Here is a 26,276-nt window from a genome sequence, read left to right on the forward strand (position 1 = left end):
ATATCGGCCAAATCCCAATATTGTGCATCCCTACTTTGAAGGTTAAATTCACTTAAAATAATATAAACAACCAAGTGTAGGATAAATTTAGACCAAGTTTTATTACTGCTACTGTTATTGACGTCATTACAGAAAAAAAGAAAAAAACGGAAGCTTATCTGGCATCTGAAGAGGGAGTCGAGTTTGAAGCCCCTTTTTTAAACGCGGCCAAGATGAAGAAAAAAAAAGCTGTAAATTACTGTACTTCACAAACAAAAGGCGCACACATAACAGGTCATTTTACAAAAGAAAAATTAATGGGAGGGAACTGCAGCTTATTTGGCATCTGAAGATGAAGACCTTTTTTGTAAAACTACCTTAAAACGTTAAAAAGTCAGTGCTGAAATTAAATGTACTTCACACTAGAGAAAAAAAGATGCAGAAATGGATAACAAAACTGCTATTTTCAATGACTACTTATTTTTGTCCAGCTTTAACATCAGTATCGATATCCGTTATCGGCTACATGAGTTTTAAAATATCGGATATCGGCCAAAATCCCAATATCGTGCATCCCTAGTTTTTTTTGTTTGTTAAAAAAGTGTAAATAAAACTTCAGGGGGTGTTACATACTTTTCCAAAGCACCCTAACCCTTCGGCTGATTTCCTTTTTTTCAACCGATTACCCTTGGTGCCAGAGCAAAACCATAATTTGGTCTTTGTAGTCGTCAAGCTGGTAGAGCATTGGGGCTCTGCTCCCTGGTGATGGGAATCTGTCATTGTGGGTGTGGTGCCAGCTCCCTGTGATTCAAAACAACCCGTGAGTCTATTTCTGGCCATGACAGCACATGCTCCATATATGGATCATTTGTCTGACATCACAGCTGCTCTTTAGAGGCGAAACATGTATTTTTTTTAGCAATAACATTCCCATTGCTGTGTGCACTCACTGAATTTAATATCTGTCTCTGAGATGAATACCTTACCTAACGATAACCCTATGGAGTGGCCAGTGAGGGTAGACATGAGGTTGTATGCTGGCTTTGGTGTTGATGACTTACTCTGTTTAACCCCCTCGTTTGTTATTACAGCTGTTTCACAGGCGCTCTCAAGGTTTTCAGTGAGAAGATGCTTGTAAGATCACTTTATTGCACTAACCATGAGGATTGCCTATGTCATTTACAGACAAACATATTTTTCTCATACCTTCAATGGATTGCCCATTTTCGTTCCTTGCCTGGTCCGCCCTCAGCCACCTTCCCACCGTCTTTGCTTTTATTCCCCTCCCTGTGCCATTCAACAGCACTCCCAACGCTGTGATGATTTTCTTTTCCCCCGATCCCCTTTCCCCTCTCATAATTAACCTCAAGGCATCAGGCTGTATTTTAGTTCCAATCCATTATGAATGAGCACCCTTCTATCCATTTATAGACCAACTCATCTAACATAATGTTTTCTCTTGGTTTCATTGCTTGGTTTTGACTTGGTTTTGGGACTTGATTGGCATCCTACGTTCTGAGCTTGAGAATGAAAGAAGACAGGAGGCAGAGGAGACGGAATGGAGGAATGAATTTTGCTTTGGTTAGACAAAATTCATTTGTCTGGCTCATGTCCTATGCATACACACTTGGACGATATGTATGTATTTACCTGTGTACCTTGAATGATAATGGAATGATGAAAGATCCGAGTTGATCATTTTCATGAGAACGAGGTAAATGTTTTCCTTTTTGCAGGGTTTCAAAAGAGATAACACATTCTAGATTATCATAACTATAAAACAAAATTATAAATACCTTATCTAGGACTATCAGATATCGTGAAAACACAATTTAATTGTAATTTGGCTTTAAAACATGTGTTATCAACTTTTGTCTCGCTGTAACTTTATTGTAAAGAAATGTAAATTTTCCTTAGCAGATCTTTCCCCTTTTAACCTGTAAGATGTGAGGCTAATAGCTAAGACAGATTTTTATCTGCTTAAGAAGAAACAGGGAGTGGGAGGAAATCATTCTTCCATAAACAATGCACTTGCAAGCAGCATGCTTCCATCATTCCCATGCCGTATTAGCTGGGTCCCACGGCAATCAGGGCTGCTGCACTGTCTAGGATTACATGTTACTATACCTCCCACCTCCGATTACTCCAAAAAACACCATGTTTGCCCAAATAAAAACAGACAGGAGGCCTGACTTCCCCAAAAAATGTCACTGTATGCGGATGATATTATGATGTATAATAATAAATAAAGCATTTTAGGGTGTTTTTTTTTCCCCAATGAAAGTTGAAGCAGGATTTAAAATCTTTAAAAAGCAGAAATATAAGCTTTAGAGTAGGAGCCACAGTTGTCGTTTCATGCGTTATCTTCTCCACCAACAAGGAGTGTAATTTATGGAGTCCTCTATTAGGTCCTGTGTGTTTTCTGGGTATAGATCAGTCCTAATTCAGTAGTTTTTGCTAACGGGAATATAAAACAAAAACTGACTAAGATGTACAGCACATGCTGTCTTTTAAACAGTGCACAGTACTGGTTTTTGCTGGTAAGCTAATGTGGTTATCCGTCTAAATCTACACAACAGACGAAGCTTTTACACTGCTTTTAAGGAATGGAGAAAGTGTGTTTTCATGTCACTGAGGAAAGTGTTCTGTCTCCTTCCTGGAGTGGCTTTGGACTTGTTCATAAAAGAGACTTGGTAAAAGATTCTGTGATATTTACCTTTGGAAATGGTAAAACAAACCAATTGATTCAGGATCCTTTTTCAGTGGACATGAAAATACTGGATCCCACGTTCTGCTTGGTAATATTTCAGGCTTGGATTGATGATGCACTGGAATACTGCATGCACTCTTCCTCCAACTGAGGTCACATCAAACGTACCCACAGTGCATTTCCGTAAAAGCCAACCTCCCCATGTCACATAATCTAATTTGAAGCCATCTGGTAAAGCTAACGCCAAAGCCTGTAGGTACATTTGATCGATGCTGCATGTGACAATGATGATGTTAGTTTCAGAATTACTTTAAAGAGCCCAACTCTGTGAGCTATTTCAGCCTTCTCAGTAAGGTCTACAGTTACACATGAATGTAGAATGCCCATGATTTGAAGCTCAGATGGTTGGCTCCTTTTAGAAATTAACCTCCACATCCCAGGCCATTGTGTAACCCTCTTTCTGCCCCATCCATGCAGAAGCTGGACGTAGACCCCCAGCCCTTAAGCTCATCGGAGGGGAGCACAGTTGATATCCGTCCCCCAGGAGATGGGGCTGAATCTGTGGAGCTGGAACCCGAGGAGTCATTAGACCCAGAAGCCTGCTTTACAGAAGGTAAGAATTTTAGGTTCTTGACAGGATAAGAGTTAAAAGGGCATCTGAGTGGGCCATAACTAGAGGGGTGGAAGTAAAACCTCTCCAATGCCCATTTTCATCAAGAGGAAATCATTAGAACTGCTAAAGCTCAACAACGGCCTTTTGTAACCGTCAACAGGTGTGCTCAGTGAAGCAAGAAATAGTCATTTGGACCTGCTATGAATCCTGAATCTCTAAATAAGGCAATTGGAATAAAGTGAATTCCTTTTGCATCACAATTTCAAATATGTTGTGGTAAATAAACCTTAGCTCCCTTACTGATTCTTCAGTTTGTTCCTAATTTGCCACAGCTGAAGGCTTTACATATTTAGACAAAGCTTGATAAAGGTTTATTGGTTATTATTCCAATAACCGGGATGAAAGCAAATAGTCATTTTCTATCCCGGTCAACTGATCTTGCAGACAACGGCTTTCACTTTCACAAACCTCACCTCAAAAACTACTGATTACCAGACCTTTACAGAAAAAGACATAAATAAAATACAGAATCCATCTCATAACATGAACTAGACGGCCAGATGCATTCACCCCTCCCTTCATCTCTTATGAACACCACACAGCCCATTAAAAACCTCAACATTATACAACCACAAACATGGATAAGAAGCAGCAAAGAGGTATACAACATTACTAAGAGTAAAACAAGTAGAAAAGGAATGACCACAGTATTAAAATTGTTGTATTTAGTTTGTAGAGATGCTGGTTATGTAATTTTAGAAGTGGGTAGAGGTGAGATAGAATTCATTTCAGAGATGACTGTTGGCATAAAAGCTGTCTTGCAGTGTAGGTCTTTGGAGACTTGTGCCGTCTGCCAGAGGGTAGCAGGGTGAGCACCTGGTTAAAGGGTCGTCTAAAGTCTTTCCCAGTCTTGCAGGCATATTGCATGTTCTAAAGAATGATCCCTCAAGGGCTTTAGATGTTTTCTCTGGTGTTAATCCCCGGAAATTGAAAACTAGAGACATTCTCCACCTCCTCTACTCCTATTCTTGTGGCCTGAACTACTGTCTGTTTCGTCTGAAATAAAGAAATGGTTTCCTTTGTTTTGTTTTTTGTTTTTTTAGTGTTCAGAGAAAGTTTGTTAAGGTCAGAACCACTCAGAGCGCCCACTTCATATTTTATAGGGTACCTCAATACCCTTTGAATCCCACCATGATTTGTTGTCCACAAACTTGATGATAATATATTTTGGAGGAGCATAAAATGCAAAGGGTATAAAGAATAGAAGAGAGGACTGAGTACACAGCCCTGTGGTGCCCCCAGTCCTATTTTGGACTCCAGGGTTACAGATTCCAATAAAACACAGTTATTAGTATCCATGTTCACAATTAGTTACTCATTCCTGTATAAACCCTCTGACGTTTTCAAAGATGTATTATTTTGATGGGAAGTGCTGATGGCTATTTTAAAAGCATATAAAAATAGTTAAAGAAAGGCCAGAATGTTGAATTCAGGCCCGGTGATGTTTGACCCTGTTAGATAACCTTACTAGATCCTAAGTCAATTTGGACCCTTTGAATATATTCCTGTGGTCTGAACTCTTCTAACACTCCTTCTGCAACATGTCTGTAGGCTGTGTGAGTCGGTTCCCATGCTGTCAGGTCAGCGAGGATGTAGGATGGTTCAAGAGCTGGTGGACGCTCAGAAAAACCTGCTTCATTATCGTGGAGCACAACTGGTTTGAGTCCTTCATCATATTTATGATCCTGCTCAGCAGTGGAGCGTTGGTGAGTCAGGGGCCTTTTCTTTTTTTTCTCGCAGAAATTATACATATATGTGAAACGTGTTTTAGATCTAGATGGAATTACTCAGATAGCTTTTGTTTCATCAACTTTTTCTGTTCAGGCGTTTGAAGACATTTACATCGAGCAGCGGCGGACCATCAAAACAGTCCTGGAATATGCAGACAAGGTCTTCACTTATATCTTCATCCTGGAAATGCTGCTTAAGTGGGTGGCGTACGGCTTTGTTAAGTACTTCACCAACGCTTGGTGCTGGCTCGACTTCCTCATAGTCGACGTAAGTATTGTAGAAGCAGTTTTATTGTCTTATATCAGATCAGAATCCGAAATCAGAATCAGAATGTATCCTACAACATGGCCCTATACTTACTTAGCAACAAAACAGTACATCTTGAAATTCAAGTATGAGTCTTAGCAATAATAAAGTCTCTAATGCTGTAGAATATAAATAGCTGGCTTGCCAAATATGGAAGCAGTTCTTACTGGCTGACTCGCACGCAATCAGGTCATGAGCTAAGAGATTTCCAGGAAGAGCGTCCAGTTTGCACTTGCATCCACACAGTGCAATGTGGAAACTATAAAGGCTGGTTCAGATGGACTGAAGGTTCGGGGGATAACAGGATTTTTGACGACGCGTTGCTGGATGTATGAAGTGTTTAAGACAGCTGTATGAATTTGGTTTTGTAATTAAATGTGTCCCCCCCTCCGGATGATAGATGTTGTGAATCGTGGCCTTCTTTCTGTCATAAGGGAATTCTACCAATGAGCTTCCATAGTATACCACGAGAATAGAGTCTGTTGGCTTAAGAAGATGCTAGCAATGCTTTTCTCACACTGTTCCACCATTAAAGCTTGGTGCTCAGCAGAACTGGTACGGATCTCCTCATCACTTTAATTAAAGAATTGTCCGTTAAAAGAAATTAATAAGTAAAACAATCTATTCTTAAAAAAATATATTCCCTTGTATGTGGTGAAATCATTTATAGATGGTATTATTTTCAGTTTTATTTTAAACCCTTTTTATCTCAAATTTTGATGGAAGGCTTATTCAGCATTTTTTTCAAACATCTACCCTGATGTGTCTCACCTGATGTTCTCACCCTGTCTGTGACATGATCTTCTCCCAGGTGTCCTTGGTTAGCCTCGTAGCGAATGCTCTGGGCTACTCTGAGCTCAGCGCCATCAAAACTCTGAGGACACTGCGAGCCCTACGGCCCCTGAGGGCCCTGTCTCGGTTTGAGGGCATGAGGGTAAGAACAGCAGGGATAACAGCGGCACAGAATCAGATTCTTATGATGGTTATCAGTGGTTGAATCTGTTTTGTATTTAAACTTTTTGTATTTATGTTTGATATTAATTTGCTTTTAAGCTAAATGTGGTTGCTACAGTGTTAAGGTGGGCTGAATCAAATAAATTTGGTTGAAAACGGCTCGTAATAGATATGAAGCTTAAAAGGCTCTGGGTCAATTTGCCCTTTTGCCAATTTTTATCCTTCATTGGCATCTCTAAATGCAAATGTAGGTGTTTTTAGTACTTATGATTTAATACAGCTGCTGGTTAATTTCTTTAAAGGAGAAGTTCGGTTTTTAACACTTTTAGCCCATTTTCTGTAGTGTCCAGGATGAAATCGAATGATCGACACCAAAATTTTGACGATTGGTCCTGTCTCGGCTATTTGGCTCATGCAGAATCACCCCCTGGCTGCTTCAGAATGGCTTCCATAGTGCATGTCCGATAATGTCCTTAAAACAACCTTAAACGTTCTTTTTTTAAAATATGCTACTCACCGGGTCGTCAGCGCTGTTCAATGACGTTCCAAAAAAAGTTTCGTGAAGAAAAACCGTTCCTGTCTTGTTTTATTTAGCATTTTGTAAATCCCAGAACTATTTTTTCCGATACATCACAACCGCTTATAAACTTCCGCTTCCCGTTCGAATCTGAAGCGTTGCACACTCCAGACCACTAGTTGGCGACGGTATCCTCTACCGTCAAACTCAAAGTCCAATATGTCCTCCTCAAGAATCCACCTTTCGTATTCCATTTTCAGAGTTTTTTAAAGTGTTTAACAGAGACGTTAGCACCTCGACGTCGGAGTACACAGAGTGGAGCAGAAACACTTGGGCCTTGCGAAAAGACTACAACTAAGTGTAAACAGGCCCCATTTCCGTTTCCGGTGGCGGAGGGATATTGACTATTCCAACAGAACTCAATGGGATTTACAAAATGCTAAATAAAACACTACAGGAACGTTTTTTCTTTACGAAACTTTTTTTGGAACGTCATTGAACAGCGCTGACGACCCGGTGAGTAGCATATTTTAAAAAAAGAACGTTCAAGGTTGTTTTAAGGACATTATCTGACATGCACTATGGAAGCCATTCTGAAGCAGCCAGGGGGGGATTCTGCATGAGCCAAATAGCAGAGACAGGACCAATCGTCAAAATTTTGGTGTCGATCATTCGATTTCATCCTGGACACTACAGAAAATGGGCTAAAAGTGTTAAAAACCGGAATTTTCCTTTAAGACTATGTTTGATAATTTTTTTCATTGATGGTGTTTCTGAGAGTCAAATCCTTTGAATTGAGCTTTATTATTAATGCAATAAGAATAACTCTAAAAGAAAAACTGTTGCAGATACTATTTTGTTATCATGACTTTTCTCTCAAACTACAGGCTTTTAATGGGTTTTAGAGAAATCCAAAAGATTAAAGGAGTAACGAAATGACATCCACCTTAAGATGGCATTTGGTGTGAGCTGAACTGGAATCAGCTAAACTGAAATAAGTTAAACGAATGTGGTCATAGGTTAGCTTAAACTGTAAAACCAATTAAAGAAACAGGATGTTCATCTAAAATTAAAAAAAATGTTTAGAAAGTTTTAAGGATTACCTATTTTATGTTAAAGGTATAGTGAAGAATGTTCTTGTTCTGGGTGGATTATCAAAATAAGTGGTTCTCCTAATTGTCTATAACTCTGGTGATATGTCTACGTAAGGCCGTCCTATGTGCTCATCCCCATTTTCACTTACCTTTGGTGAGTCTGACATGTTGGGGGGAAAAAAAGCTGATCTTATTTTGAAAAGTAAGCTTGTATGAACGATGCAACTTTTAAACAGAGCGTGCACAAGGAGAAATGGGGTCGTGCATGCTCTCGCAAGAGTTTAATAGGCGTTCTCTCTTGGGAGCGGGTACAGGGTTGTGCATTTGCATTTTTTTTTTTATTGCAGAGGGCAGGTCTTTTCAAAATTTTGCAAAAATCCTTCACTACACCTTTAAAGTAATAGAGAAGTCATATTTAAATTTCAAATCATTCTGGCTTAAAAGTGTATATAAATGTACTCTTTACCAAAATATATTGTCCCAAAAGTTAGAAAGTTTCCATTTAAAAAAAAATCCTGTTTTAAAATCTGTGTTTTTTTCCGTTATTTCATGCAGGCCAGTTAGTTATACGTCAGCTTGTATACCTAAGTTCGGCCAATCGTATATCAATGGTCATCTGTCAATCAAATTTTTTTGGGCATAGCATCTTGATTCATATGTCGCAGCTAATATACACAACGGTTGAAATAAGAAATAAGAATCCTTTCCTTTCCCATTGAGTTCCGTCCCAGTGTTTACGGGGATGGGCGTCTGTGTCTTCAGCAGGCGTAGAGCTAACAGAACTGGCAGCATTGCGAGGCAAGGGCTCAAACATTTACGGCTGTAAGCCTTCTACACCAAACCAAGCTTCTGCCGCCCTGGCGTCCTCTTCCACAACAACTTCGTCCCGCTTTCCTCCTCTAAATAAAAAATGGATGTTGGAGGAGACTCATCCACGACCTCCGACACTAAACTCTCCTCCTCAGCGTCGTCGCTAAGTGCTACTGGGTCCCAATGTAATTTACCTTTGGGAACATACTAGCACTAAGTTGCTAACTGGTTAGCAAGATCTTTCCGAGACACCGGCTACAGCTTACGAACCTTCCGCCACAACAATCCCGCCCCCTTGATAATCGACCAATCACATTCATTTTATTCACTCGTGTAAAGTTGGGCACCACTCGGGAGAATTCGGAAATGCAACCGTTGGAACAGCCGCTTCCCTAAGACTTTAAAAGTTTCTTGCTAGCTATGCTAACTTGCGAGGCTAAAGTTACCTAGATTTAGTATCATGTTTGTTTTCATTTTTTTTTTTTTACTGACTTTCAATAACAAACAATGTGAAACATCTTAAACAGAAACATCTTAGATCATTTTTCAAGAGGATAGATGATAAAACTCAGGAAGGATCATCCTCCATGGAATCTCTCAGATTAGCTGTTAGCCTCAAACGCTCTGAGGATTTACTTTTCTGCAAAATGTTCTTTGCTATGTAGCCTTAAAAGTATTTTCAACCCATCAACCTGTTTGCCAGGCTGCTTGTTACTGTTTTTTTAATTAGCCCACCATTCTCTCACTAAAAGGACATTTTTATCACATCTTTCTGTCTCCATGTCATAAAGCTTTAGATGTAATTTCTTAGCAGTCGCTTGTCATTTGCAAAATGTTGTGCCAAAGGGATAACGACACTGTATGATTCCTGTTCTCATTCTCATAATTTGATCTCAGTTGTGGCATCTTGTTTTCCAGACAGAGTGTTTTTAAATGGCTGGTTAGGGCTCCTGCCTGTAAGACTGCATGCTTACTTGCCACTTCTGCAAACACATCCTTTCCTTGCGATTTCGACGCTGTTCTGCTGTATGCATGACCTGCTTCACTCTTTGTGTCATTAGGTTACAGTTTATTGCCTTTCTCAGACTTTGTTTTCTGATGTTGCTTGCATTGTGCCTTTAACCTGTATTTTTTTCTTTGTTGTGTGTCTTTGTTTCATTTACAGTCAAACAAAATGTTGTGACTTCATCCTGCCTCTCTAAGGTTTTTTCTGTTTTGCTTTTTTTATCTATGAAACGTTAACTTTTTCACCTATTCACCTTCTTTGTTCAAATTATCACCTATAATTTCTCTGTAAATGTCTGGGTTTAAGTTTTTTTTATGTCTACTTAATATAGGAAAAATATATCTTACAGTAATTCTTAAAATAATTTGTGTGATTATCTTTGGCTCGTTTAAATCAGCCAGCTAATTGAATAACTTTGAGCCAATATTATTAAATTTTAACAGTAGACTCCAGTTTTATTTGACCGTTAGGCTAAATTGGGCTTTTTGCTTCAACATCTTTAGGTTGTGGTGAATGCTCTACTTGGTGCCATCCCTTCCATCATGAACGTGCTCCTGGTTTGCCTCATCTTCTGGCTTATCTTCAGCATCATGGGGGTCAACCTCTTTGCAGGGAAGTACTACCATTGCGTCAACACCACCAACGATGAGCTCTTCCCAATCAGCGTCGTCAACAACAAGACGGAGTGCTTGAACTTGGTTAACAATAGCGCCCGCTGGAGGAATGTCAAAATCAACTTTGACAACGTTGGCGCCGGTTATCTGGCTCTGCTGCAAGTGGTACGTCTGGGCTGGGTCATGTGACGAACGCAAACCCAATGGGATCTGACCTTGTGCACGCATTTAGTTGATTCAAAAGCTGTTTGTTTAGATGCCTGCAAATTTATGCCAGAGTTTCTGTTCAGTATGAATGATCTTATTTTTGTTATTTAGAACTTCAGAAAATATTTTCAAACCAATCTATGGTTAATTCATAAGTCCTGACTTTTTATAAGGTTTCAATTTTTTCTGGGAAAAGAAAATTAGGTGGTAAAAATGCAAAAAAAAAAAAATTGTATTTGATCGGAATTTTTCTTTTCAAATAATAAAAAATGCTATTTTAAATTAAATATAATCTATAGTAAAAAATAAACAAAAATCTCTTCTTTGCCTTTTTAAAATATGCAATGAGGTCTCTCCCTGACTAGAATAAACATTTCATCCCTTATCCCTCTAGTTCTCGTAACAGACCAGAAATCCTCAAGACTTCTCTTTTTCTTTGCACTTAGGCAACGTTTAAGGGTTGGATGGACATCATGTATGCTGCTGTGGACTCTCGTGATGTAAGTCTACCTTCTTATCAACTCAGTTGCATAAAGCAGAGGGTTTATTTTATGATATGCAACATGGTAACCCCTGCTATAATGTATAAAAACCTAGAAATGTAGGGTTGCCGAAATTCTACACTGAAAACGTGAGAAATCAAACTCTTAATTTCATTACCTTTTATTAATAAAAGGAAAGATCCCACTAATCAGCGTCCTAAAAATACTTGTGTGCCCAATACAGTCTGTTTTTATTACTTTTCTAGTTGTTTTAAACATTTCAATATCTGCTCTAATTGTATCTTTGACCAAATTAGCTGAGCAATAAAGAACATATTTTTAACCTTTATTGCATGTTTTGTTATCTTTGTTATTTTTAATGTTGGCTAAAAGAGACAAGCCTCAATTTAAAGCCAAATTAATCCATCATGGAAATGTTTGTGTAATTATAGTAAATGATTCTTGTTCAATGTGTTATTTAGTGTGTTGCACTTTAAAAAAAAAATATATACAGATATTTTTAGCTTGGGTTTTTCCCCCAATGGTTAAATGTACTCGGATACATTTCTTTTACAATTATTCAGTGGATAGAAATCTGATTGTATCATGTCCTAATGACTTTTGCTCATCCTTACAGCTACCAGTAAGAAAACATTTCTCCTATATTGATTTCTATTTTAAAAAAAAAAGTAAATGATAGTTAAATCTTATGAGATTTATTTGCTCTTTGTTTCCTCACAGTTGGAAGAGCAGCCTGAATATGAAGTGAACCTGTATATGTACCTCTACTTTGTCATCTTCATCATCTTTGGCTCCTTCTTCACCCTTAATCTGTTTATTGGTGTCATCATCGACAACTTCAACCAGCAGAAGAAAAAGATAAGTTGCATTTCCTAAGAGTCACACCAGGAAACATTTTGGTTTTATTCTTGATTGCATCAAAGAGTAAAATGGATGCACAGCAAACTTTATATGTTGGATTTTAAAATATTGAACTCCTTAAGAAAATCTCAGAGCGAAGTTTCTACCTTCTTTTGTTGTCAAACTATTTAGATTGCAGTAAACCGTAAGATCTCAAAGCACTCTTCATCTCGCCTCCTCACAGCACATTTCAGTCCTATAGCAAAACTGTTTTGTTCCCAGAAATCCACTGCTGTTCCTGAAGCAGCAGTATTTTAAAAAGCCTGGCATTTCTTACGTACCTACAGCGCTTGCTGTTATTAATGTTGACACAGCCGGCTTTCATTTTGCTCTGCGGTGTTTCCATTTTTGAAATGGAACACCAGCAGGTATCGGTGCTGCGTCACACAGGGCCGAACACAAGCTCTGCCGCCGCACGCAGCAGCCCAGAGCCCAAATTTAGCCCTGGCAGACTCACAGCTGTTCTCAAGAAAGACACAAGCTAATGATCAGCTGCTGCACGGAGACGGACCCACAGCTGCCTAGGATCACCGAAGATGCATGAGTCACTGAGAAACCCCCCCGCCTGCTTCAAACTAGCAGTGCTAACTCCAAATATAGTCTAGCGTCATGTCTTTATGTTCAGCCAGGACCTAAGAAGGAGGACCTGCAAAAGCCATCTGATGGGAGAGGTGAAGAGAGGCTGTAAGCATAATTTAACCCACTCAGTCGGTGTTGGGATGCTTGTTCAGTGCTGAATGCAGACACACTCAGAGAGCAGCACTGAGGGAATGATGTCTGCCTTGTCCCTGAGACTGGGAGGAGCTGTAGTAATGGCTCACTCATGGCTTTGCTGAAATATTAGGTGCCAAATCATTTTTTTCTTTATATATTTCTTCTGTTTTTAGTCACATTTTAATGTTGCCAGTCATGAAGATCAGAGTCCTTAAATAGCTGAACTTGATACAGGATGATGTCATTCATTAATGGATGAAAGTTATCCACACAGCATGGACCTTTATGTATAAAATTAACTGTCCCTCTGTTTGCGACAGGTGGCAAACCAATGTTTCCTCTAGCCGTTGAGCGCAGTCTATATATATATATATAGTTTTCTGTATCATTTTGAATCTGTGTATAATTTGTTTTCCAACTCAAAACCAACAATGAAAATAGAAAAAACAATTGTTTTTTCCCCCCAAATGTTGTTACATAAGACCAGAAAAAATAAAGAGCAGTTATTTTTGCTTGCCATAGAATAAAGACATTTTAAAAAACAAATAAATAGGGAATACATTTATCCTATTTTTATTTCATTTCGGGCTCTTACAGCATCTCATTTTTATGACCTCTATCGCAAATGACCTCAGCCTGCTGGTCGCTGTATTTTCAAGCAGGCTGTTGAATAAATTAAATCATCTATTCTGGCGCACAATCTTATCTTCAATCCCGGTTTCAAATATCACCATCAAATCAGTTTTATAATAAAAATAAATTGAGTTAAGAAGTGTTTGTGGATAAAAATGTTTAGTAAAATGTGTCTGTCAAGATGCAGGACAGAAGGACCCAGTGTTCAATAGGGGTGTACAAAATAATCGTCATGATGATGCATCGTGATTGTAATTTTTGTGATCTACTGCATCGATTCTTGACGCCAAGTATCGATTATTAATTTAAAAAAATAAATAAATAAAATTGCATGAATGGTTGGCGAACATCAGCCAAAAACAAGTGTAATACAACTTCCAGTCCAGTAGATGTCGCTGCAAATGTGTTGACGCACGCTGCCTTGTGTCACAAGCATTTCCAGCCGTGGGATACTGTGCCTAGCCATTAAAAAACAAAACATGGAGGAGAAAATATTGCAATGCATCACAATAATTCAAGTATCGTGATGCATCGTGATAGAATCGCATCGTGGCCTGTGAATCGTGATTCAAATCGAATCGTGACTTCTTTGGCAATACCCACCCCTGGTGTTCAAGGCAAGACAGGCACTGGGATAACTCCAACCGTTTATTAAAAAAACAGAGCGGGCTGTGGATCCACGGTATCAGCGGCTATGGCGGGGTGCCGGCCATCACTGGAAACTCTGGTTGGAGAAAAACACAGATTTGTGACAATGATAATCTGATAGAGGTTGATTAGCTATGTGAGTCACTAACCTGGTTCTGAGCCAGATCAGGGAAACGGATCAGAACAGGAAGGCTCAGAGGTGCAGGAGCCCAAAGCCAGGTCAGGGATACAGATGACAGGAACAGGCTGGTTCAGGGTTCCAGGAGTCCACAGAATGTTTAGTTGGGAGCAGGCAAGCACAGCAGATGAGAGGCAGAACAGGATCAGGAAATCAGAAACATTACGGAACGCTCAAAACCGCTCTCTTCACTGGCCACCGAGAATGAGAACAAGAGCAATAATCTGGCTCTGATGGCTGGGACAGAGACGTATAAATAGAAGCAGGAGCAGTTGGATTAGATGACCAGTAATAAGCAACCGCGCAGAGTTAGACAGGTGAATAGAGTGAGCAATTAGACCAGCCATCAGTGCCAAGATCATGACAGTGTCCTTTAATAAGGGTTCAGCAAATGTCCCTATTCAGCGCATCAAAGAGCACTACAGATGCATAAATAAATAATCCAACAGGAAGAAGAGGTTGCGGCAGCCCCAAATTATTTATCTGTCTAGACTTCCAGAGCAATGAGAGTCACTATCCAACATGCATTCGGCTGAAGACGCACCTGTTCTCCAATTAGCACGATGCTCTGTGTTAATTTTTTTATTTTTGCTAAATTCAAGTGACATGATAAAGTGAAAACATAAATTGGTCAATCTGCACATTGTCAGATATGTTGGCTGCAGCAATTAGATGTGAGGAGATAAAGGAGATTTCTGTTCTTGTGGATATTTGTGCTACATTTCAAGCATCCAGTGCTGATTATTATTTTAATTTAATGAATCATCAAAACAGACTCGAAAGCATATCTGGAAAACCATTGGAGAGTGAAGGACAGGCGTGAAAAAAAGATCACATTTAAGTCAGTTTTGCGAAAACACTAGTGACATTTATTAAGATTTTGTTTTATTTACGGATATTAATCATGACATTTTTACTATTTTATTATGTGTGTTAGAAGTAATGCGAGAAAACTGTGATTTAAAAATTAACAGACAAAGAGTTAATGGAATTTCTTAACTATCACAAGCTTCAACACTAATTTCATTGTGCAAAAGGAGAATGGTTTAATGGGAACAAAACGTTTTGTCTTAAAGGTCTCATTTCCTCCAGAGCAGGACTCTTACATATAGCATATATCTAAAATTTAGTGGCTTTTAAAAATTTAAGTGGGTCAAATCACTTTAATTAAAAGTAAAATTCATGCTGTAATCACGCATTCTTTTAATAAACCATGTAACTTGCTATGATCCCAGGTTTACAATAAGCTTAATATTGGTGTGTATCACAGTGGTCTTCATTGTTCTCAGGGAGCTTGTACAGACATATGAACATTGGTTGCAAAATATCTTTTACTTATGGAGTAAAAGATAAAGGTTTAAAGGCAGTTGCATTATAGTCATGCCCAGGTATCTGAATTATATTTAGGTGAGGACTTTGAAGTGGTGGCCTGGTATTTAGAGAGAGGGGTATTTTCATCTCACAGAGGCCATAAAGGTCAGCGTTTAGAAACCAGATTTTTACTCTGGGTCTCTGAGCCCGACCTTTAACCCCAAATTGCTCCCCTTTTGCAACTCAGGGTGGCAGCACATAGCTCCCCAAAGGCTGGGTTAGGCGGAGGAGACGTTTCCCCTCTGGGAATATAAAGGGTTCGTTCCTTTCCTTTTTTTAACCCTTCAGAGGTCCTCGCTCCTCTTTCATCACCCACCTTTTATTTTTCTATGTATAAAAATGGGTGATTACACTAAATAAAGCAAGCTGTCAAAATATCTGATGCAGCTAAATATCAAACTTCCATAACCAAAGCAATTAAGGCCTGTAGATCTGACCTCCCTGATGAGTCCTTCATGTGCTTTTGGACAGATTTTGGTTTGCTTACCACTGCTGAGAACTGTCTCCACTGTTCCGCTTTTTTTTATTTTGTTTATTTGGGCTCTCACTGTAGGTCACAGTCCAAAAGCCTTAAATATTAGATGTAATTTCATCTTGGAATATGCTGCTTTTAATACAAATAAATCCTAATGTTTTAGTAATTAGGAGTTGCCAGTGTGGTCTCCTTCACATCCACTTTGTGAATCTCACCCTAAAAGCGCGGTATTACCTTCATACAGACATTTCTGAAATATTCATGCTGCATTTAATTATTCATACATTTTTGCTGCTTGGCAAGATGCAGACGTGGCTCTGAGTTAGATATTAACACTAAGCTTATGGGGAGCTTATTGTCTCAACTGTCTTCGAAAACATGAATTGTTTATTTTAGAGTAATTCTGATGATGTAGGAATGTTATGGACTTAATTTTTTGAATAAGGACCAATCAGCCATAGTAATTCAACCACTGAGGGAAACCAGGCCTGAGCTGGTGCAAGCAGATGAGGAGGCACGTGCATGAAACACCTAGATCCTAAGCCTATAACCCTTTAGCATTGAAAACTTTTAGAAATGTATTTCTTAGTTGGCTATTTGGCTCTATTCAGTAAATTTTATGGTTAGCACTGAATTAATTATTATATTCAGACATAAACATGAAATTAAAATCTCAATGTTTAGGATTTCAATAAAAGATTTTTAGAAGACTTTTAATTCATGCAGAATCTCTAAAATGTGTTGTGCCATTTAAAATGCTTGTTTATATATTAATATTCTGGATATGAGACCCAAATCCTCTGAAATATGAGTTTGGTTTATTTAAGATTATTATTCTACATAACAGGCATAAACTTATGGATCCATATACATATATAACTTTTTGGGAGAATAGCTTTATTCTATATTTATCTGACAACTGATTATCCTAAATATTTAGCAGCACAAACTAAAATATAATCCTAACTGTGAAATGCTGTTATTAAACTTTGTAAAGTCTCATTATTCTGCCTTTGGTCTCATCACAATTATTCGGTGAAAAAAGAAAATTTCTTTTTATCCTTAAAAACAGTCACATACTGACAGTAGTCTTCCTCTAAAGGGATCAGAATTTATATTTGTTCTTATGAAAGCCAGCTTTAAAGGGTGGAGCGAAACCATACAATTCAAATCCACTGAGATTTTTTGTTGCATTTCTGATCTCACAGCTGAATTCAAACAGAAATGTTTTACTTCAAACTTCTTGAAGATGTTCAAAACAATGTAAGCAGAATAAGGAAACATTTGACTGTTACACTTTTAAATAGGTAAGAGGAAAAATTTCATTTTAGTGGTGATTTCCTCCATTACTATGGTTCAAGTTTGTGCCCAAAAGGTCAATATGAGGAGGACCAAAACTGCAGAAGTACAAAATAGTCAACGGATGAAATTGAAAACCACCCACTTTATGATGGTATTTGTTGGGAACTAGGGCTGAATAATTTACTGAATTAATGTGAAATACCCAATCTTATTAATAAAATTCAGAAAATACCAAAAATGACTACATTTCATTTAGCAAACTTATAAACTAGAGACAGAAAATGTGCTAGGCTAAAAGGTTTAATTTCCTGTTAGCATGCTAATGTTCCACCTATGCTAACTCGCCTAGCTTTAGCTTAAACGCTTCATGCTTGACCGAAATATGTCTTCTATTCCTATTTTAGGAATAACGGAACAAGAAGGAAGAGTTTTGACTTTTAAATGAGGTTCTGTGAAGTTGTTTATTATAAATAAGGGACTAAAACGCCATTAGGTTTCCTTTTAGCATAATTTAGCTATTTAAAACAACTCAAACATAATTGTATAGTTTCCTGGATACATTATCTAAACAGGTTTATGACAAAAAATAATTTATTATTTGATTATTGTGTTAACTATTGTTACTTATTATAAATAGTTGAAGCTACATGCTGCATATAGGCATCAAACTAGACCACGTCTCTTTCTACAGTGTATTAAATGCTAAAGGAGAATATCCTAAGTATTAACCTATTTATATTAAGTTCACATCAACTTAAAAAAAATATAATACCTGTTAATATTTAATTAAATTAATGGTTATTCGTTTACTTTTCGATAAATCTATTGTTGCTTAAAATCTTTCCACTATCAGTAAGTATAAATAATTATAACTTCATAGAATCTCACTTCCATACTTTATTATCCCATTAAGCAGGAAAATATACTTTTTTCCCACCAAATAAATCACAAAAGATGTTAATTTAAACCTTTATGATCATTTCCTTTCAACTTCAAATCACATCACAGAATGAGGTTAAAACCATTTTTTGTCTGTTTCTCCTTTACTTTGGAGGTCAAGACATCTTCATGACAGAAGAACAGAAGAAATACTACAATGCCATGAAGAAACTGGGTTCAAAGAAACCACAAAAACCCATTCCTCGGCCAACCGTAAGCGCGTTCGCTCAGTTAGTATTTAATGATTGCCGCAAAGGTATGAAAGACTAAAGTTTACTTTTTCTGTATCTTTCTCCTTTCAGAATGAATTTCAAGGCTTTGTGTTTGACTGTGTCACAAAGCAGGCATTTGATATAGTAATCATGATCCTCATCTGCCTCAACATGGTGACTATGATGGTGGAGACGGATGACCAAACAAAGGAAATGGACAAAATCCTTTACCGGATCAACCTTGTCTTTATTGTGCTGTTCACTGGGGAGTGTGCGCTAAAGATGATCTCCCTTCGACACTTTTATTTCACTATCGGTTGGAACATATTTGACTTTGTGGTAGTGATTCTTTCGATTGTAGGTAGGGAAATCTCATGAATAATTTGACTATTTTGACTGATTTGTTTTTCAAAAAACTTGGATTATTCTGATTTTTTTTTCTTCCTTTTGCAGGTATGTTTTTATCTGAAGTTATCGAGAAGTACTTTGTGTCCCCAACATTGTTCCGAGTGATCCGACTTGCCCGGATAGGCCGCATCCTTCGCCTTATAAAGGGTGCCAAGGGAATCCGGACTCTCCTCTTTGCCTTGATGATGTCACTCCCTGCCTTGTTCAACATCGGCCTTCTTCTTTTCCTGGTTATGTTTATCTATGCCATCTTCGCAATGTCCAACTTTGCGTATGTCAAGCGGGAGTCGGGGATCGACGACATGTTTAATTTCGAGACTTTCGGGAACAGTATGATCTGTTTGTTTCAGATTACAACATCAGCTGGGTGGGATGGTCTGTTGGCACCCATTCTGAATAAAAGAGAGCCAGACTGTGACAGCAAGATGGAGCACCCTGGGACCTACTACAAAGGCAACTGTGGTAACCCTTCAGTGGGCATCTTTTTCTTCGTCAGCTACATCATCATTTGCTTTCTGATTGTGGTCAACATGTACATTGCCGTCATCCTGGAGAACTTCAGTGTGGCCACAGAGGAAAGTGCCGAACCATTAAGTGAGGACGACTTTGAGATGTTCTACGAAGTATGGGAGCGCTTTGATCCTGATGCTACTCAGTTTGTGGAGTACAGCAAGCTCTCTGACTTTGCAGATGCTCTCGATCCGCCACTTCGCATTGCTAAACCCAATATGATCCAACTTATAGCTATGGACCTACCTATGGTGAGTGGCGAACGCATCCACTGCCTGGACATCCTGTTTGCTTTCACTAAGCGAGTGTTGGGTGAAGGTGGAGAGATGGACATGTTACGTGGACAGATGGAGGAGCGCTTCATGGCCTCCAACCCTTCTAAAGTTTCCTATGAGCCAATTACTACCACATTGCGCCGCAAACAGGAGGAAATGTCGGCCATAGTTATCCAGAGAGCCTTCCGGCGCTACATGATGCACCAGGCCATGAAAAAGGCCTCCGCTCTCTACAAGGAGAAGCTAAAGGAGGGCGTCCATGACCCTGACAAAGACGTGATGGTCATCAGCAAGTTCAATGAGAATTCCACCTCAGATAAAACAGACATGACTCCGTCCACCGCCTCCCCGCCCTCTTACAACAGTGTGACAAAGTCAGACAAAGACAAATATGAAAAAGAAAATAGGGAAAAGGAAAACAAAGGGAAAGACTTGAAAGACAGAAAAAAATAGACTTCAACAAATTGGAACAAACAATGCATCAGTAATGTGGGGGGAACTTGTTTACAGCTTCTAGAGGAGGTAGATTGACTTGTCAGTTGATTGTTCAGAGATGAGGAACGCCGAAAAATGGGAGCGCTGACGCAACAGAAACAAATAAGTGGGTTCTTCCCAGAGAGGCAAATCGAAAGCAAGATATCCAGCAGACACTGCCAGGGGTTGACTGGAACATAGCGCAGCCCTTCTGCAAACCGCTTGTGATTTTCCTTTTGGTTGTAGTTACTATCTGACAATTGAGTGTACTGTTAATTTGTCTGTAGCTCGTGCTGCTGCTACTTCTATAAATCCAGTGTCTTGAATTGAAAATTTGCCGTATCACTTAACAACTACATTTTCTTTTGTTTCGGTTCCTTTTTTTATTGAAAAAAGAATGTTTTATACTATTTTGTGTATTTATTTTTCGAGAATGTCTCCGCTGCTTTCAGTCTTGTTCAATCACCAAGGGCAGAAAAAGTCGATGCTGGAAACTACAACCATCAGAAACTCGTAGTGTGCAGGGTCCGCATCGAAATGCTTGCAGGTCATACAGCACGTGGAGCTGGAACATACCAATGAAGTGCAATGAATGACTCACTGGTGTCACATTGGTGATTGTTAAAATCGCTATCTACTGTCATGTTCCAGTTTCAGTAGAAAGCTCTGTCTCTAAAAACAGAGAAGCTGAATGTATGCAATCTGGAGGAAAAAAGACACAATTCAACAAAGTTGGGAAATATTCTTGGTTGCTTTTTTGCCAAGATTTCGATGACACAATTGGCACCACTCTCGTGCCTAGCTTAGACTCTAAAAGTTCTAGAGTCCTCATTTTCTAGGTAAGCTATGCCCAGGAGAGTTCCCATCTAGACCCAGCCTAAAATCAGACTGTTGATCTGATCAGAGTGCCTGTTTTTAACCACAATGTACAACTAAAGTCTTAACTGTCAGCCGACATGTCCTTCCTTAACAGTCCTCGGAGATATTCATACACTAAATGCATTTTTTCGTGTTTTTTTTATAGTTTGGACCCATTTCTTTATCTGGGTCATTCTAAACTCACTGCAATAATGGATTCCCTTCATCAGTCCCTCTGCTTTATAGGCACTGTATGTAAAACAGTTCAACTTCCACACCTTTCAGGTTGTCAGTGCTCAATGTTAAACACTCCTTATCATCAGTGTAGCGCTTTCTGTTGTGAAGAGAAAGGAAAATGGCCGCCAACCTATGAAAGTACTGCTCGCTAGTTACCTACTTAGCTAGCTTGCTAGCTACCAGATTGAAGCACTGTGTTGTGTCGTATTCCTGTTCCAGATTGTTGTTACAATCAAAAACTTTTGTCGGGTACTTTGCTCGACCACTCGGGAATATATTTCAGTAAGTTGCAGGTCTCTAATAACCGTTGCTATTTGATTAGCATAGGGACAGATCTTATTGTTTATATAAACACTGAAACAAAATATTAAAAAGAAAATATTATTTATTAGAGTCATATATTTATAGTTCATTGCAATAGGGAGGAAATATACAATAGAAGGAAGATACAAAACATTGTGTCACAACCCGATCCGTCCTGCGCATGCGCATCCAGATATACAACCGGGTCGCCCTTGATTTTATTTTAATAAACAGACCTAAATAATGTTTTTCCCTCCCTAAAAATAGTAAGTGTACTAAACTATAATGTGTTAAAGATTAGTAATGTATTTCCTGAGATTAAAAAAATGCCTTAAAATCCTTTCTGTTTTATCAGTCGTCTCTGCCCGATCTGCACCGCTACTTCCAGGAGCTAACTTTTTCGGCTTTGGATTTTAAAACAAATCTGTTATTTTTTAATTTTATGTTTTCCTTTCATGTTAACATTATGGCATATAGTGTGTAATTTAAATAAAGAAACAACTAAAATGCAGTAAAACATCATATTTAGCCGGACTGCTCTGAGTATGTCCCAAGATGACGTCAGAGAACCTGTTTAAAGAAAGAAAATGTTAAAAGCATCAAAATTGTCTCACAAAAGTCATAAAACATTTTTTAAAGATGTGTATTAGCATTCTTTAGTGAGTAAAGGTAAAGTAATTTTAGTATCATAATTACATAATTTATTGACACCCGGATGTATATCTGTTTGCGCAGGACGGGTCGGGTAGTGACATCCCGCGGGTGGGTATCCTTTTATGCTAGGTCTGACCGAAACGCCCTGCAGTTGGTGGCAAAAAAAAACGCCCAAAAATAAAAAAAAAGAATATAAGGAAATGAAATCGGCACCTGAAACACCTGAGATGTATTTTCTTATGGCTGACATAGGAAAGATGTTATCTCGGTCAATTGGTGGTCCCTTCTTCCATTCTATTACCTTAGAAAATGTGCTCATTTATTGATTAGGTACTTTAAATAATATGAAATTTAAAGAATCATACTATTAAAATTTTACTCCTACTTTATTTAAGGTACATCCTACTTTCAAAAGCTTTTGTATCACCGTTGAATTACTGATTTTAAAGCTCTCTTATAAAATATAATTTATGACCTGCGATCAGACCAAAACATTCATCAGTGATCTCCTGATTTTCCTTCACTAGATTATAAGTAAATTATAGAAATGTCCTTCAAGTTGTTATGAAACGTACCCCTGGCGGGTAAGGATTACCACATGGTCAGCTCCTTTATGACTGCATTTCATACTTTATAAAGTAGGGTGCAAAATGGTAAATAGGTGAAATAATCACCACCTAAGGAAGCTTAGATACCTTTTTCTGGGCCAGAACTTTTCATTAAAGGATGGCGTCTTCCTAATTTTGTTTGCACATTTTGCTAACAGAGATCTGGCTTTTGTACCATCTCATATGTTGGCAAAAGATATTCAAAATAGACCTCTAAGCAATAGTTGGCTTGGCTGGCACAACTTGTACCTGATAAATCGACCAGGCATTGACAGATAATAGTAGATATATTTAAAGTAGAAGGTGTTTCTCTTTTCTTTGCTACAAAAAGTCCACTGTGTGCCATTGCAGGAGTGGTATTAATATCCTCATCCATCTCTTGGCAGCAAAGATAAGTGAATTTCCCAAAAATCTGTGTTTTAAGGCGACACTCCGGCCTGCGTGTTCACCCGCCGTCATGTTGCATTCACTGTGCTCCCTTTTATCCTCCGTGCCCCGTCCCCTCCACATCCCACGGAGCTCCTGTAAACAAAATGTCTTTAAAATAACGAACTATAAGAAGAAAATGTCAGTCTTTCTACCTTGCTTTTAAGCTAGAACATGACAATATATCACATATAAAAGCTGTAATATCACAAATGTTTGTATGCCATTCATGTTTAAATTGAGAAGCGAGTGGTTTTAATGTAGTGGTTTGGTTTGTAAATAATATAGCTATTTGGGCCCACAGTATGCATCACACTTACATTTGATGTAAGAGCACTTTTTATCCCCACGGCTATGTCATTCCTCGTGTGGCTGTCATACATGTGTCTGTGTCGGTGTCTGGGCGAGACTGAGAGAATGTCACCCTCCATCTTCTTATTTGAGCAAGTGTGTGTGCGTGCAACTGGGCTCTGCAGGTTGCTTCTGTTCTGCCAATTATAAATAACAATTTAAATGTAGATATGAGTGCATTTTTGGTAAATCTTCACATTTGATTTCTGATTGTTATTTTATTTTTTTACAAAAAATGTTTTCTTTTCTGTACTGTAACACCTGATGAAACACATGTATGGTCCTCAAATCTGTAGATAGCCACGAAGCAATCAGTAGCCATCTCTCATTGCGCTTGTAGTGTTTAAGTGAACTGCATGCAGGAAGTGACCACTGTCCGCTCATTTATCATTTTCAAGCCAAAAGAATAAAGAACATATTTTTTGTAAATGCTTGTTTATTTTTAATTATTTTTTTTTTTCTTTCCAGGCTCTAACTTTATTTTATTTTTTTACTCCTCCTGTTCGTGTTTGTCTACGTCGACTTCCTGGTGTGTGATGAATTATGATTGCTTTAGAGGTCAGTCAGGATCATTCATGTGATTCCATCTCATGTTACACCTATCTATCGATTTGCAAAATGTGACAATTGACTTTTTTTTTTTTGTTATAACCAAAGATGTGGCAACAAAACACAAAATCTAGATTTCCAAAATAAAATCTGTTTTGGAAAGCATATTTTGGATGCCAGATGCATTGATTTGATGACAACAGATGTGATGGAGAGAGGTAAGAAGTCTTTTTACTTTCATTTTGTGATAATGAAACTTAAAGGCATACCGTGGCCTTTGTGACCTGAAAAGTTAACACATATGGGTTATTTTACAGTAAATGATTCCTCAGGCCAATATACAGCACTTGACACTATCAATGCCATGAGCGGGGCTTCCCTCTTGAAATCACGACTTTGTAAGTTTGGAGGAGATGCACCTTCATTGGCCAGCTCATGTGACCTAGAAGAACGGCCACAGGCTCCTATATCTTCATGGAGCTAAGGCTTTTGCTCTACTATTTTTCCGCCTTCTCGACAACTGGTCATGACTGAGGCAAAGAAAAAGTTTAAACCTTCTGAGGAGGCTAAAATGAAAACTTTAAAAGGATTGAGCGAGTCCATCTTGAAAAGGACTTTGTTCATTGGCGCAGGCTAAAAGAAGAAGTCGAATGTAAAACCGCTTTTCTTTTCTCAACTTTATTTTTAGTCTGGTAGGTTAACACTTTGCTCCTAGTATATAGTCATATATCTTTGTTTTTATTTTCAATGTTAAGTAGAAGCAAACTATGGCAGTTACAGGTTTAATGCCCCTAGTGGCCAAACGTTACACGGTGTGCCTTTAAAGGGGTCATAGAATGATTCTATAGGGTATTTGGTACTGGTCTAACATGACTCCGCCAGATGGATTTGCTCCGCATATCCATCTGGAAACCTTCCGTTGAAGTAATTTTGGGAAGGGGCGAAAATACTGGTTAGCTGATTGGCCTATGTTGGTGATAGACGGGCCAAATAAACCAATCAGATCAACGAAGCATATGACGTACTAACAGAGCGCCGACGAAGAGGAGCCAATTGATAGATCAAACTCTTGCCGAAACCAGTCGGGAGAAGAGCAAAAACATCTTTTCATCTGAGAAAAGCCTCCAGAGCAGTGTTTTGCTCTTCTTTCAGTGAAGAAATACTCTGTAATTCCGATAAAACTTGCTCGATAGCCACGCTAACGCTAGTTTCATCGGCTGAAGCCGCCATGTTCTTTAGACTGAACTGTCGCGCTTCTCGCTGCGTCACACCTCAACCCGCCTCAAAGCCAACGCTGATTGGATGTTTGTTTGGTGAACGGCTCCAAATTTTCTTGAACGGAGAGTCTCCAGACTGATCTGCGAGTGAAACCTTGAAAGCTCGCGAGATCTGGATGGTCTCACGAGGCTAGTACTCGTCCTTAAGGTCTCTGAATAGGGTGTGTAGCATTGGTTTTCAACCGGTTTTCTTTCTTTTATGGTACGATTATGAATATTTAGATGAGCTGTGTGCTGATTGGTTGGTTTACAACGAGCGAAGCTGCTGAGCAAAGACGCATCATGGCAACAAGCACTTACTCCCTGAAACATCAAATTGTTGATATGGTAGGGTGACCAGACGTCCCCTTTTTCCTGGACATGTCCTACTTTTCATGGCTAAAACAATGTCCAGGGGGAAATTTCAAAATCGCCGGAATTTTGGTCGATTACTGTGCATCACATTGTCGAAACACACCACTAATTTGAAACAAGCTCTGAGCTCCAGGGGCAGGGAGCCAGCGAGGGACGGAGCAACCGAACCCGACCTGGTGACGTTAGCCTGGACAACGGCGGCCCCGTGCTTCCCCTCGCCTGCCTCACCGGGCTGGCTCCGGAGCTGATCCCTCGGGTTGAATGCAGTCAGCCGCACCGGGCTGAGGAGTTTGCTCCTTTTCAGAAACCCAAATCTGGTCACCATAGATGCTAGCATTGCTATCAACAGTTTAGCCACAAAATAGTACTTCCAGCTTGCGGTTGTGATGGCCTTATGGTTTCAGCCCCTCGTTTCAGTAAAAGAAGTTTAGCAAATCCTGCTTTGAACTGTCCAACATTTTGAAAGCTGTCTTGGGTAAAATGCTTAGAGCAAATGAACAGCTGAGCATCGAACTT

The 26,276-nt window shown here is 38.8% G+C and overlaps 1 protein-coding gene across 4 annotated transcripts in view; it reads left to right on the forward strand.

Moving 5' to 3' along the window:
• The window catches only part of LOC107087192 (sodium channel protein type 2 subunit alpha-like), a 64,592-nt gene extending 42,929 nt beyond the window's left edge, over window positions 1–21,663 (forward strand). For all 4 annotated transcript variants that reach the window (XM_015378623.1, XM_015378651.1, XM_015378642.1 and 1 more), the window contains exons 18-27: window positions 3,167–3,302; window positions 4,914–5,068; window positions 5,187–5,360; window positions 6,211–6,333; window positions 10,284–10,559; window positions 11,048–11,101; window positions 11,825–11,962; window positions 18,373–18,477; window positions 18,567–18,837; window positions 18,930–21,663. In XM_015378623.1, the coding sequence (XP_015234109.1) occupies window positions 3,167–3,302; window positions 4,914–5,068; window positions 5,187–5,360; window positions 6,211–6,333; window positions 10,284–10,559; window positions 11,048–11,101; window positions 11,825–11,962; window positions 18,373–18,477; window positions 18,567–18,837; window positions 18,930–20,122 (2,625 nt within the window). In that variant the 3' untranslated portion in view covers window positions 20,123–21,663. The remainder of the gene's footprint in view (window positions 1–3,166; window positions 3,303–4,913; window positions 5,069–5,186; window positions 5,361–6,210; window positions 6,334–10,283; window positions 10,560–11,047; window positions 11,102–11,824; window positions 11,963–18,372; window positions 18,478–18,566; window positions 18,838–18,929) is intronic.
• Window positions 21,664–26,276: the final 4,613 nt, after the last annotated feature.

The sequence above is a fragment of the Cyprinodon variegatus genome, unplaced genomic scaffold, assembly GCF_000732505.1.
Source record: "Cyprinodon variegatus isolate N-32 unplaced genomic scaffold, C_variegatus-1.0 Scaffold9, whole genome shotgun sequence".
In the NCBI taxonomy this organism is placed as follows: Eukaryota; Metazoa; Chordata; class Actinopteri; order Cyprinodontiformes; family Cyprinodontidae; genus Cyprinodon; species Cyprinodon variegatus.